Consider the following 14570-nt stretch of genomic DNA (forward strand, 5'->3'; position numbering starts at 1 on the left):
AAAGAGCTGATTTTGAGGAGAGCCAGATATTACAAGAGAAACAAAAAAATTAGAAGGACGAGAGTGCGTCCATTAAAAACATAGAAGAAAGTTGATTGATGAGAAATTGATTTGAAAACCTAAATGAAAAATCATTCCTGTCGTATTTGTAGGCACCACACTTGACGATCGTAGTTAAGTTTCATCAGCAAAAAACGAAACTGACTTTCCTGAAGCTTTGGTTTATTATTCATTTAAAAAATCAACTGATCAATAATCATAACAAAAATGCACTCTAACTTATAAAAATATGATACATCATAAATACATAGATACAAAATTAGTAAACAAAGGATGACTTCAACTTAATACGCTAAATTTAAAAACAAAAAATACAACTACATACGTGTAACTATAAAGTATTAAAACCATATATCGACAGCATAGGTCCGCAATCACATATCTTGTTTGCAAATCTCCGCCTCTAGGTTATTTTTTTAAAAGAGAACAAATTGACATTATTCCTTGAAGTTTTTGCAGAATTTTTTTCGCACAGAGAAGAAAAATCACGGCAGTTTTAAAGAATTGCTGTTGAGTAGTTTTCCGTTAGAAAAATAAAGTATGACAGGAAGTCTGCAACGTTGCAAACTGTGTTATGTGATTGCCAACTTACACCGTTGATATGTAATTATAAAACCAGTTTTCTAAAGAACTAGTTTTTCAAAATATGTATAATCTTGAAAATGTGGAAAATCTGTAAGATCCAATTCTTAAATTTTAATATACCGTCGTGTCCCACAAGGCTGATGCTTACAAGTGGCAATCCTTGAAAGTTGGCAAAACTGTTTTTTAGTTTTCCCTCCGTTTAAATTATATAAAACAATCGATTCTAGATCACTTGGCTTCTTGAATCTTGGCTTGCTTCACCTAAAATCAATATTTTTGATGAATTTAACCGGAGGAAAAACAGCGTTGCCAACTTGTAAAATGCCACTGATGCTTACCAGGTTCAGAATGGGTCAGTTGCGCTGGTCACAAAATCGTGTTTCCATGCTTTAATCTGGCAGATCAACAAAAAATAGGAAGATCTGTCCAAACAGCAACTTTCTACGATCAATATTAACTGAAATACTATGTTATGCACTACAGTGGTGGATGACAACAAAAACCGAACTTTTCAAAAGACGACATCTCCGTTAATATTGAACATGGAAAGTTGCTGTTCGGACAGATCTTCTTATTTTTAGCTAATCTACAAGAATCAAGCATCAAAACACGATTCTGTTGCCAGCGCAACTGGCCCATTCCCATTCTTCATAAAATGACATTGAAATGACTGAATAGTATCAATGTCACAATGAAGACAAATAGATTAAAATGCTTGAGACAGGTAGCAGAACGAACATAATTTGATGAAATTTTAAAAGAAAACAAGAATATAGGGGGGGGGGGGGGGGGTTCATAAGGACGAGTTGACACACTAGGCCAAAAATTAGGTGAAATAAGGCACATTTTAAATGAACTTCGATGAGCAAAAAAGAGCCACTATTGGGGGGATTCTGACTATGTAGTCATCTCTAACTTTTTTCAGAGAGGATACCTTTGGTCTGTAATCATCCACAATTTTATTTTGCTCCCCAAAACAAAGTCAACAAAGACTAGCCACCAGAAACCTCTGACAGAATAAATTTAACTCGGAATTTTCGATAGTTAAGGAGCATTCCTACAGTGTATGACATATTATTTTATCATTTTACTTTTTATTGACCACGAGCTGTGGAATTCCCCAACTAACCGCAGCCTCAAAAAATTTTCAAAGAAAAAATTAATGATGGCCTGTCAAATTCTTATTCGCTTGATGGAGCCAAGGTGACATACAGGCCCAGTGAATTCATGAAAATACTTACGCCATATATATAAGCTTTGCAATTTTAAAATTAAGCAGTAATAATCGGGAAGTAAGAAACTGAAAGAGTCTCTAAAAGGGCTATAAATGAGAAGCAGTAGCGACTGACATGATCTCAAGAAAATGTCAGTGCATCATGGAAGATGTTACATAAAAAATAGGAGCAACAGTTTGTTTTTAGTGGTTCTGAAAATGCCTTTGATGCAGTTATCGGACATCTTCAAATTTCACATAAACAAAAGTATTCAGTTTAAAGTTTGGTCAATTGTATAAAACAAAGAGCCTACATTTTTTTTTGGTCCAGTTTACTTATGGGAGAATTGGAATGCATTCAAGTTTAATTTCATGAAAAAATTAATGTGTTTCTTTTTCAGGTCAAGAAAGAAAGCCCTACAAGATATTCCGAGATTTAAGAAGCAAAAATTTGTGTCATTTTTGCCTGATAATTATTTGACCTATTTCACTGAAATATTGACTGCATCTAATTGCTCCACTTTTAAAAGGTGTATTCAATGAGAAAGGTAGGCAAAATATCACTGCGATTCTTGCTGGTTTATTGTTCCTTAATGCTTAGTGTTATAAACAGCTAAAGTAAATCACACGTAAGTAATCAACCCAGCAAATGGTTCCTCTTCAACAGGAAGAAATAAATATCTATATTTTTTTTCACTTCCAAAACCCCTAATTTCTCTTGATAGTTCACTGAACTTTTCTAATAGGTATATTTATTTAGAAAATCCTCATACTTTCACTGATGTGCACAAAAATATTTGTTTACTGACTTTAATGAGGTACTTCAAAACCAACCATTCTGAATGTATCCAGATTTATGCATTTTTTCTGTCCAATTTGCTCACTTTTCCGGACATACATTTTCTCTTACTTTCATACATTCTTTTTGCAAGACTTTTTTGCCTCTACAGTTTATGATCAATGAACTGAGGCACAGTTCACAGCAAAGCTACAGCCCTACATGTATTTAGCCAGGCCCCCTTGAAGTTGCAGGAAAGGAAAAATCAATCAATTGATTACCTTTGAGCTACTAGTGCTTTGGTGATGCAACCAATCGTGATGGTGAGCCAATTGAGCGTGAAATGCGAGACCTCAGCTCTTTCCGACAGTCCTCTTGGTTCTTTTCTAGCTGCTCTTTCAGCACGAGAAGCTCCCGTGTTCTTTGGTAAATAGGATCCTGTAGTAATGTCAAGAATATTAGAGATTTTTAAATAAAAAAGAAAAATTCTTCCATCTAGTAAGAAAAATGAAGTCAAAAGATCAATTCCGATTTTGAAATTGATGACATCATAGTTCTTTCACCTGTAATCATTTCGATTGATTACTTATGACTCTGGAATAACTGCCACACAGGCAAAATTAGCACAGGCTTGAAACATTTATCAAGGAAAGAAAAAAAGGGGAAACCCAAGTATATCCAATCACAAATTGCATCTCTTCCAACAGCAATACATGTGAATATTTGTACCTTCCTATTGTTATTGCTTCTTTTCTATGATACAAATCCAACGAATGATAATTTTTCTACCAAAGTTTGAAAATTTCCTTGATCAAAAATAAGCAAAAATATGTTACGTTCTTTAGTTCATTAAAATTAAAACTTTGGACTTTTAACATTTTCTTTTACAGCAAGAGGACGAACTTCTGAGAGAGAAGTCCATGCGCTAGGTATTCTCTGCTTAGACTAACGTTTTTTGCGTAAATCTGTCTAATTAATGAGGGATTTTACAGACTGCTTCTAATAAGGAGACCTCTTCCATCTGATAAAAGTAGGTTGTCTTTCTGTCCAAGGACTGGTCGAAGAGGTCTTGACCATCTTAAATACACTATGTAATTATTTTGAAAGGAAAATCTTCACTGCTACAGAGTGTGGAAGGATAAAAATCTTCTTTTTGAAAGGTTTCTGTGTCAATCTGAATATACATACCTGGGGCCTCATGCTAGGATTCCATCGACAATAGTAGCCTTTCCACAACTGAATATATCTCATAGATGCTATTGGCTCTAGAACATGTGGCTGAGGATGATAGAGAGGGTTTCTGTAGAGATCAATTGATGAATTTAAATAAGACCATAATGATACCGTTTTCTGTTTGACGCCTTCATTGGTTCTTTCCCTGTCGCTGCAAATTTACAGATAAACATATAATATTTGTAAATTGTAATTTCAATATGAATCTATAGTTGGGCCAACTTTTGGATTTCTCAAAGATGTAGAAAATAATGGGTTGAAATTGAAAGTGTAAGATTTGTCACTTAGAGTGACAAGTGACAGAATCAACGATCAATTTCTAAAATTGTATCTTAGATAGGGAGAATAATTTCATTTTTAATTGATTTTCTGTAATTTCATTAACATTAGTCTAGGCTAAGCAAAAAATCTTCATTTAAGTATCTGCGTTTTCCGATTAGGTTTCATTACATATTTCAATATTTTCTTATTCACCCGATGATTAGTTTGGTGCAAACTTGGTCATAATTGGAATTTCTTGATTTCATCTTATACCTGTCTGCCCGATTGCTTGTCTGCCTGCCTGTCTGAACGATCGGCTGGTGAGAAAGACAACAAAAAGGTAAGTTCAAATTCATATTTTTAATTTACTTAGCTTGATTTTGTTCTTTGAAAGCATAAAAAATGATTACAGGATGCATACCTATTGAACAAAAATGTTCCGAATCGGCAGGAGTACATGTGATCAATGATATTGATGAGGAAAAACTCGTTGAACTCGAAGGCATTTGGAAACATCTGCGTCACTTGCCAAACACAGTCGATGAATTGAAGAAAGATCGGTGAACGATCTGCATCTGAATGATTGTCTGAGCCATGTCCAATTCGCTGGAAACACAGATTCATCAACTTAGAAATATACTAAAAACCAGTACTTTTTTTTCAAATTGCTCAAGTTAGAGTAGACGATTTAATCACACAATCCTGCAACCTTCATCAGTAGGTTCGAATGCAATTATGAATAATATTAAAATGGGTTATTCTGAATTCTCCATGGACCGCAGTGAGCCATTATGAACAGTCAAAGGGCTTTCAAGCTTTGATACACACCTTCAGTTTTATTGTTACAGTTTGTTGCATCGATTTTTTTGGTCCTTTGGTTTCCTGGTTATTGGACTACACTAATTTTTTAGGAATTCTAAATACTATTTTCAAACTGATGAACACACATGAAAAGTGAGATGGAAGTTGTGCATGATGTCTAGATAAAACAGAGAAAATATAAATGTCATTGCTTCCTCTTTCTTATGATTTGAAAAATTAAAAATCATGAAATTCAAAATAAGGAAATAAAAAAAGAAGAAGAAGAGAAGAATGAAAAATGAAATTCTTACCAGGTGAAATTTGTGACCAAAACTGAGCCATTCTTTCTCGATTAGAACTTCAAATCCTTTGAGAGTTCTATAATAAGGGTCCAACATCAGCATGGCTAAAGCTGTGAGCTAGAAAAAAACATAAAAACATAAGAATTTAACATGCATGTGCCAATATGGCAAAACTAGAAATATGAAGTGTATTTCTATTTGGGACGCTAAAGGTTTCCCATTGTTTTTTAATTTTATGTTTAAGGATCATTGCAGCTGCTCAGAACTTTAGTGTATTCTTCATAAAAATCTAGAAATTCCTGGAATATTTCAAGATGGTCGATTTTCTCCCTAAATACGCCGCAGGCGAGAAAAGGAAATAAAAACAGAGTGGTTCAATACCACACGGAGATGTGGCCACTAGCAGACATTTTAAAACGCTACACCTAGGATTACATTTCTCTCCTTTCTCTGACAAATTTTAATGTATTCATACAAGAAAGCATTAGAAAGAAGGAAAGAATTGGATAGATTTAAGCAAAACAGTAACATTTGTGTTGGGATGTTTTAAAATCTCATCCCCAAAATTGATTTTTTGGAAGGAAACCAACCAAAATCCCTGTTCGAATATTTTTACAATTTTTTTTACCCATATGAGGGTTCTTTAAACAAAATTTTAAGCAAAAATGTTGGTTAGATTCCTTTCAATAAATTAAAATAGGAGATGAGATTTTGATGCAAAGCAATGTAGATGTGAATGTTTTGCTTGCTCTACCCAGTTAATGAAAAAAGTTGTATATGATAAAAGTAAATATGATACATTTCTTGTAGACAGATTCTTTTTTAAATTTGTTAATTCCTGACAATGATTAAAACTGATCCCTTCCCCCTAAAAAACTTGAAATAAGAATTTAGAAACACGAATATTGACTCAGGTAACTTCCCTTTAGTGATTTTTCTGGTGTAGTTACTGAAGACTACTTACTACAGAAAGTATTTAACCAGATTCTTCTAAAAAAGAGAAAAATTGAAAAGAAAAAACCTGACCTTTGAGCAGGAATTAATATTTTCCGCAATATTTAACCTGCAAGCTGCCTCCAATATTTTGCTATTTTTTAGCTTAACAAGGCAAAGGAAAAAGATGAAGTGAATTGCAGCACCAAATGTCTTTGCTTGAGTAATTGAACCGCATTTAGCAGAAAGGAACCAGGCCACATCAGCTATTGCCAAATTGAGTTGGGCAAATAAAATTGTTTACAAGAGAACGTTTAAGCGGATTCTTTTGAAAATTTTAAGGACTTTGCATCATACTATGCAAAAAATTCACTTAAATTGACAAAAAAAATCCGCACAAGCGTTTTCGTGTAAAATATTAAATTTCCAAATTAAAATTTAGCAATAGCTGATTCCTTTCTGCTTAACGGATCCAATTAAGGTCAGCATTTTTTAAAGAGAAATTAATTAGAAAGGTTGGACCCGAGAGTTTTAAAAAATGATGTACCACTTCTTCAACTGTTTGTGAGATACGACCAGGACATCATATTTATGATTTTTATTTTCAAAATTACTAAAGAAAAAAAGAAGTCTTAACTTCAAATTTGAGGAATACCTGTGAAGTTCTATCCCAACCATCCGAGCAGTGAACTAATACAGAAGTCTTATGATTCTCCACCTTATCTACAATTCGACAAGCTCCAGCCAAGATGCATTTAATATATTTCAGCCAATATGTCGACTCAATTCCTGATAACCATTTGGATTCATCGATGTTAGGGAAACATAATTCTGGAAAAACAAAATTACAAAAATTGAGATTTTGTTCCGTTACACTATGAACTATAAATAAGATGAGATGAAAAGCACCACTGAACATTTTTTTAAGATAAAACTTTAATGCAGAAAAGATTGAAAACATAGAAAACTTCTGAAATTTACTACCAAAAAAGATATTAGAATTTCTAGCTTACATTAAGATGAAACAAAAAATGAATTTCCAAAAGGCAAAAAACAATACAGCAGATTGAATAAATTGGTCATTGAAAAAAACTTAGCCCTGCGTTCTCGAGTGTCAACTTCTAGTTAATACCATTACTTTTCAAGTTGCACTTAGAGCTTGAGTGTCGACTTGTGGCTGACAAAGAATAAGGTGGTAGAATGATATGCTGCAATTGAAAAGGACGTTCCTGACCTATCAACGATCCTCAATTCATTTACAAAATTTGATTGAAAGTTCCTCAAGATGACTACAAATGTCTGTCTCAAATGAACATTACAAATAAAAAGACAGAAAAATTAGCAAAATTTAATCTGAATGTATTTTCTGAATTATTTCGAAGAAGAAAAAAACACTATCGTGGCCCAAACTATGTGTAACAAGATGGTAAAATAGTGCTGGGTCCACATTATTTTGAAGGGGAAACAAGATCAAAAAGTTTAAAAATTCCAAGTGAAGTCAACAATTTTGAGCCATAATGAGGTCTCAGTACATATTAGAGCTCAAAATTTTTGACCTTGTTTTCCCCACAAAATAGTGTAAACCCAGCACTATTTTACCACCCTATTATTTCGAAGTACATACATCTCAATCAAAGTTTTTACATGAGTATCAAACACACTACTGCACTAGTGACTGTCAGAGGTAATTTTAAAAAGAATCTTAAAATTTAAAATATTAATAACATCTATTAAAATATAAATTATAAATGGATCCATCAACTATTATATCAAATCATTTTTGTAAACATTGGCGCAGAAAGTTCTTCGCCTTGACATTTTTTGAGGTTGCCTTCACAAGGCTGTCCACATGAAACTTGCCTTGTTAAAGCTGAAGGTCAATTTTAATTTGAGCATGATACAAGATTTTAGATTGGTGCATTAACGCTAAGAATGGCTGGACACTTTAGAAACTATTGTTTAACTTTTAAAATAACTCATTAAAGACAAACCTTTAAGTTTCCTCAATGACTCCCTCATGGCATGGATGTTGTGAATGTCCAGGAAAATGAGCTCTGCATTCTGATATGTATCCTCAGGCTCATAACCACCACCTTTTGCTTTGTTTGCGATAGCATTTGCGCTAGTTTAAAAACAAAAACCAAATAAATCAAATTGAAACAACAGGGAGTTGAGACAAAATCATCTTCCGGAAAGGTGTAAAACGACCTATTTAGTTTGAAAATTATACCTATCTTGACAGGGCTGATACACTTCAGAGTAAAGATAAGTTTAGCACCAACCAAGAGGAGGCTGGGTATTGACAATTGGACGTAGATCTACTAAACATGTCCAATTGTACCTCAGCATTGGTAAGGTTAATAAATTCGACAGTGTGGATAAGTGTAGCGCCAACCAAAAGGAGGTTGAGTATTGACAATGCACGGTTTGTCCTACAAGAATTAGAAGATTGTTCATTTGCCCTTGCTTAATTCCTCAATTACTTACGTCTTAACTCTAAAAGAAAACTCCTTGAACTCTCTTGTGGGTGGTAATATTTTCGCAATGAAGACTTTTGAAAGACAAGGAGAATCGATATTTTTCAAATCTGACAATGGAGAAGCATAGATCATCACCTCACACCTTATTATGTATAATTTTATGGACAGTATTAATTTGAATTACCAGAAAATTCATCTTATTTTTTCACTCTACTTTGAAATTTGGTATATTAAAACATATAACTGATGCAGCTTCAGTGTAAAGGGGTTCTTCAGAAAATATGTGACACAAGAGAGTTGAAAAGAGATTATGTGATTCTGTTTTAACTGCTAAAGGATAGGGACCTTCTTCAAAAAAGCATTAAGAGAAGGAGGAGATGGTCAGAAAATCCGAAATTTGGCAATACATATATGAATTTCTAATGGGCCATGGTGATTTGGAGAGAGGTCCTCAAGTTTCATAGTTCACCTATTGGAAATCTAGTCTTCCGCCAACTTTTTTTTTTCTCAGTTCACTGAGAAAAATACGACTCGGTGGAGATTTTAAAAGAGGCATCACTTCTTGCAAAATTCCCCTCAAAAACAATACCTAGGCCTTGCATCCATGATGAATAACTTGTGAGACTGCGCATTGGCTTCGATTATCAACTGAATGTAACCCTCATCTTCACAGCTCCGTTTTGCACCAAGTCCGACTAAAGGTTGAGATGCTCGTGTGATGGTCGCTTGCGATTCTGGATGTATCCATGACAGTACAGGTGCTCGACCTCGACTTCGAAACTGTACGACTTGACGCAAGTCTTCTTCTGTGACTTGGGAAGGAACAGCCCATATTGGTGGGTAGCTATCACAAATTGTGTAGTTTTCATTGATTTTTGTGATCTTCCACATGTCATTAGGAACTCCCTTTCATGAAAATGATACAAAAAAGACATTATAAGAAAAAGAAAATGATAAAGATAACTTGAATTAATGAGGGATGGATACATTGGAATTTTGCATACATCATTGTTTCTTTGCGCCTCTTTCATTGTGCCTTTCAGGCACAACAACAGCTTCCCTAAAGGGCAGTCATTTTAGCCCCCTACAAACCTAACCGGACAGAGAGATTGCTACAAGCTTTTGCGCATGAATACACAAGTACTATAAACAGAGAGGTAGTGCTTTTCCTATAAAGTGTTTCGTCATGAGAATTTCAGTTTTCCACTGAATTTTGAAGGAAAATGGGAAATCACTATACATATGTTTGTCAGGGGGATTTCGTCAAACATTCAATCTAAAAACAAGATAGCTCAATTCTATATAGTTGGTAGGTAGTTAAGTGGATAGGTAAAGAAATAATTTTACCATTCTTTTCAGTTCAGCTATAGGTTCATAAACATTCCATCCATTTTCCGGAAACCTTTCAGTGTACTCAAATGCAAATAAAGGCAGTTTATGAGAAAGAGGAAAGGCATACTGCTGCAGTTTCTCAAATACATTTCGTCTGGAATGATTTTCCTGTAAAGGAAAGAAAAATTGCACAAAAATGAAGAAAGGTTTCCTGAGACAAGAATTCCTTTAAAGAGAAAATGAACTTGAGGAATATCATATGTACATATTCATGAGAAACCAAAACATTCATTCTTTACAAGGTAGAGTTGACTTAAAAATTTTGAGCTAGAGTTGGCTGGCTGGAGACATTTTGTTTGCATCAAAACGAATAGTCCTGTTTAGCAGTAATATTGCACTACTGGCAAAAACTTTTGAATTAGAAGATCAATGACCAAGCACAAAATATTCTGAAAATTTGCTTTTGTCAATCATTTCTTCCATGATGCTATGGTGCCGATTTTAATCAGTCATTAGAGAGCTAATTACAATCCACGTAGATTAGAAAAATATTGGCCAGTAGAATTTTTTGATCAGTTAAAATGTTTTTGGCACACAGGAACCAAAGAGTACGTTAAGAAGAGAGCTCTGCTTGTTAACAAAAGACGTATTTTGTTTGGCGTAACAATCGAAACTGTTTCGCATCAGTGTGTAACATTCGTATTTTGTTTGAGTGTTACCGGAAATGAGGGGGCGTGGCTTATTTAATTGGATTTTTTTTGCACAACATGGCAACGCTGTCGTAACATTTTGATGCGAAACACTTGGAACGTGCTCCGGAGCAGGTTGCAGAATTGTTACGGTTTGTTACGACTGTTGTGTTTTGTTAACAAGATTTTTAACCTCACTTCTAGCTGCTTTGCTCTCATTGGTTGTGAAAAAGTGACGCAAATAACACAAAATCGGTAACAGGAAACAATTGTTGCGGCGAAAAAAATACGACTAAAGGTTCCTGAAAAGTTACAAGGAACCTTGTAAGGAAAGAACATGACCAAAGTAGGCAGTGCGACTATTAGTCAAGATCTAGAAAACAAAAAGCAAGGAGCAAGAGCCCAAATACGTATTTCTGAAATAGCCGACTAATTTCAACAGCAGACACCTTGTGAAATTGTATTGGTTTCAGTGGTAAAGAACTTACTAATTTCTGACTGATATAGAGTTATGATACCCCTGATGAAAGTTAAACTGATCAGTTACACTGGTAGATTAACATTGTCGGTCAATTTCACTTTTATTCGAAACTTCTATATAATATGAGTGATTTACTACAAGATAGACAAAACAAATGAGAATGGTAACCTCACCTGTTTATGACCAAATTTGAGATTCCGCATGTCTTTGCAAAATATTTCGATTCCGTATGAATTCTCTCCTCGACTAAGCTGTCCTCCAACTTTCTCTACCCGGTTCACCTAAACCCAATTCAATAAAGCATAAAATAAGTAATGATTAAAGATATAATATAAATCAAAATAAAGCAAATAAAAGTATGAATGAATTGCTCTTGTCACAGAATCACATTTTGATGGCCGATGCTAATATATGCTAAAATGTGATGAAATTATGTGTCTAAATACCAAGTTTTTAAGTATGATGAAGAGAGGGGTTTCGCACTTGGAAAAATGCAGTAAGTTACTTAGAATGAAGGCTTGTTTGATCGGATCTTCTTATTTTTGGCTGAACTTCAAGACAACTAACAAGCACACCCCTTCTTTCCCACCTGTCTCTGGTTCCGTTTAGCAGAAATACTTCCAATTTTCCATCAGTTTCAATCAATGGTTAGGGCCTCTTCCACATCTAGCTGCTGGTTCTTTTCTATTTCCTAAAAGTTGACGATTTCAACAAAGACACCTTTGAAGGGTTATAAAAACAGTTGCTGAATAATAGTTTTTATGTAAGTACAAAAAGAAAATTATACATACCACGCCAAGAGGTACTTCGATGACATAGGGTGTATCCCTGTCCAAACTCCGAAAATGTAACTTGTAATTGGTTACTGACAGAACACCTCGGGCGGGACCACTGTAAGGGCAGACATAAGTTACTTCCCTGGCAACACCTTGGACTTTTTCACCTGGTAGAAGTGGAGGGTCATCAGGTCGAACAGTTGGAACGGCCTCTGCAGGTTCAACCTGAAAAATGACAGTCATAATAAAAAAAAATAGATATTTAAGAGCAATCAGAGGTATCGTCAGATAAGTTGACATTTTTTTACTTTCGATTTGTAAACAAATTTACGCCTCTCCACAAAGCATCGTTTGCTACTATCCACCTTGAAAACAACTATCTCGTATCTCATGATCATATTGTAAATAAACTACTTTTCAGCTATGATTCGCAACCGTCATGTGGTTGTGGTTTCAAGTGGCTAAAAATTAAAGCGTTATAAAGTTAGAAATTATTAAAACCCATCCAACTATAAGTTAGTTTCATACCTCGCCTCTGCGAGAATCTGATGTTTTCATGTGGAGAGTGGTGACGTTGAAACACCTGCAAACCGAAAGTAAACTAATGTCAACTTATCTGACGACACTTCCAAGTGTGTGTTTTGATGGTAAGGAGATGATTCCTTCAAAATCTGAAATCAAGATCACCGATGCAGGGTTTACATAATTTTTTCACTCCCCAATTCCCTTATTTTCCCTGAATATTTTCAGTCCTCCTATCAAAGCTTCCACTTAGATTTGATTTCTTTTAATGGCTCTAAATTTGTCAAATTCTCTTGAGTGCTGATAGAGCTGATATACATATAGTGCATTGTGTGTTGAGACAAACACGTGCAGTCAGATGGCACCACTGATGAGTGGTGACATACACAATACTTAGAAGTTTGTCTCAAGATACAAGATGTGAGTTCTACTATTGGATTGTTTTCGATCTTTCAAAAAATGACAAGCGAGTCAAAGTAACTCAGGGGCTTGCAAGAAAAGAGAGAAAAATGTACTAAACAGTTCCTTCAATCAAACGACAACACTCCGTCAACACCATACAATTAGAGCCTGACTTGCTCTCCTTTGCTGTATACCCGTAGTGGGGAAGTTCCTATTTTGCGCAGACAGCAAAAGGGGCAGAGTTGTCTAAGACGGACTCTACCTCCCTGAAAATGTGACTTTTTCCAATTCATCACAATATGGAACCCTCTGAAAGAGACCGTTCTGCAGGAAAATTACTAGAAAGCGTTTAAGAACTGTTTTGCCTTTGCTCGAGAGGCACATTCCCATGAAACACTCAAGTTTCAAAAACTGTGAGTACAACCCCTTTTCAAAGTTATTGCATCTGAAAGGTAAAAGCTCAGAGGGGTGGATACTACCTTTCAAAGCCTTTGAACGGCTCCATAACTTACATTTTCGTTTCCAACCTTCGACGTCAAGGAGCTGGACATCGAGTCGGAGCCGAGCGAGTCTGAGCTGGCATTGTGAAGATTACAGGAGTCAGAATTTAGTAACTCGCTGCTCATTGTTTTCCTATCCATGATGAGAACTTGGCATTTGTAGAGGCACAGGGCGTCAACAAAAGGAACTAAAGTAATTACACCACACAAAAAACTAGAGTTAGTTAGGGCTGACACAATTAAGCTAAGTGATTTATTGCTGACTATGAGATAAAACCGTAGAGATGCATCGCGACATTAATAGGAGAAAATAGTAAATAAAATTTTATCAGGTATCAGCAATATTATCAAAAAGTCAACATTACAAACAAACAATGAAACATAACCTCAAGGCACGTTTCACATTCAAAATTCCCAGTACCGTTCCTAGCTTCGGATTTGTCTAAAATCCGAATTCCTCATAACGGAATAACGAGAACGAAACCGCGCCTTTATTTGAATTTACGGGCTTCAACCATCGACCGCTTTTCAAGCAAAGCAAGTTAGGCGCAGGTAATTAATTAAGGCTAATGTAATTAATGGGCTTTGCATGTATGGAAACTATGCCGCTGAGCTTTACTAGAAAACTTTCCCTACTGCTCAAGACAGGGGCGGACTGGTAGTCGAAAAGTTAGGAGGCGACCTAGATTTGGAGGCCCCTCCTGTCGTTCGGGGGCCCCTCTACGGAGGTCCGGGGCCCTCCTTCGGAAACTTTGGGAAATTTCACACTTTTTTAACGCAATTTTAAGCATTATTGGAGTCAAATTCTACAGTATTTGAACTTCAAAATGACCCATTCTCAGGATTCTTTGGGGGCCCCTTCATCACATAAGCTGTAGGCGACCATTCATGTCTCTTAAAGACAAATTTTCAAGGATTTTGGGGCCTTTTAGTGACTGAAAAGGATAAAAAAATTACAACATTGCAGGGAAAAAACCATAACTCGAAAAAAATTCGCCGCGGGGGCCCCTTCGGGACCTCCGCGGCAAATTGTTAGGAGGCGATCGCCTCCCCGCCCCCATGGCCAGTCCGCCCCTGGCTCAAGAAATGACTGAGCTTTACCGGGAAATTGTTCTATTGCTAGCTGGGATTCACAAGAATATTTTCTGTGCTTTTAAAAACTGGTCCTCGTTAAGTCAATAATGCAGCCGGGCTGGAAAACGTCCTATGAGGCTTCGGACGC

General features: G+C 35.6%; 1 protein-coding gene across 1 annotated transcript; it reads right to left on the minus strand.

Moving 5' to 3' along the window:
* Window positions 1–205: 205 nt before the first annotated feature.
* Window positions 206–13735, minus strand: LOC109031820 (phosphatidylinositol-3-phosphate phosphatase). The gene is made up of 11 exons (XM_072305824.1): window positions 13361–13735; window positions 11940–12149; window positions 11322–11429; window positions 9994–10146; window positions 9236–9552; window positions 8158–8288; window positions 6822–6997; window positions 5243–5350; window positions 4552–4736; window positions 3825–4020; window positions 206–3074 (listed from the first exon to the last, which is right to left on the minus strand). The coding sequence occupies exons 1-11, from the start codon at window positions 13487–13489 to the stop codon at window positions 2928–2930; spliced, it is 1860 nt and encodes a 619-aa protein (XP_072161925.1). The 5' UTR covers window positions 13490–13735; the 3' UTR covers window positions 206–2927.
* Between the last annotated feature and the right edge of the window lie 835 nt (window positions 13736–14570).

This window comes from Bemisia tabaci, unplaced genomic scaffold (assembly GCF_918797505.1).
Source record: "Bemisia tabaci unplaced genomic scaffold, PGI_BMITA_v3".
Classification (NCBI taxonomy): domain Eukaryota; kingdom Metazoa; phylum Arthropoda; class Insecta; order Hemiptera; family Aleyrodidae; genus Bemisia; species Bemisia tabaci.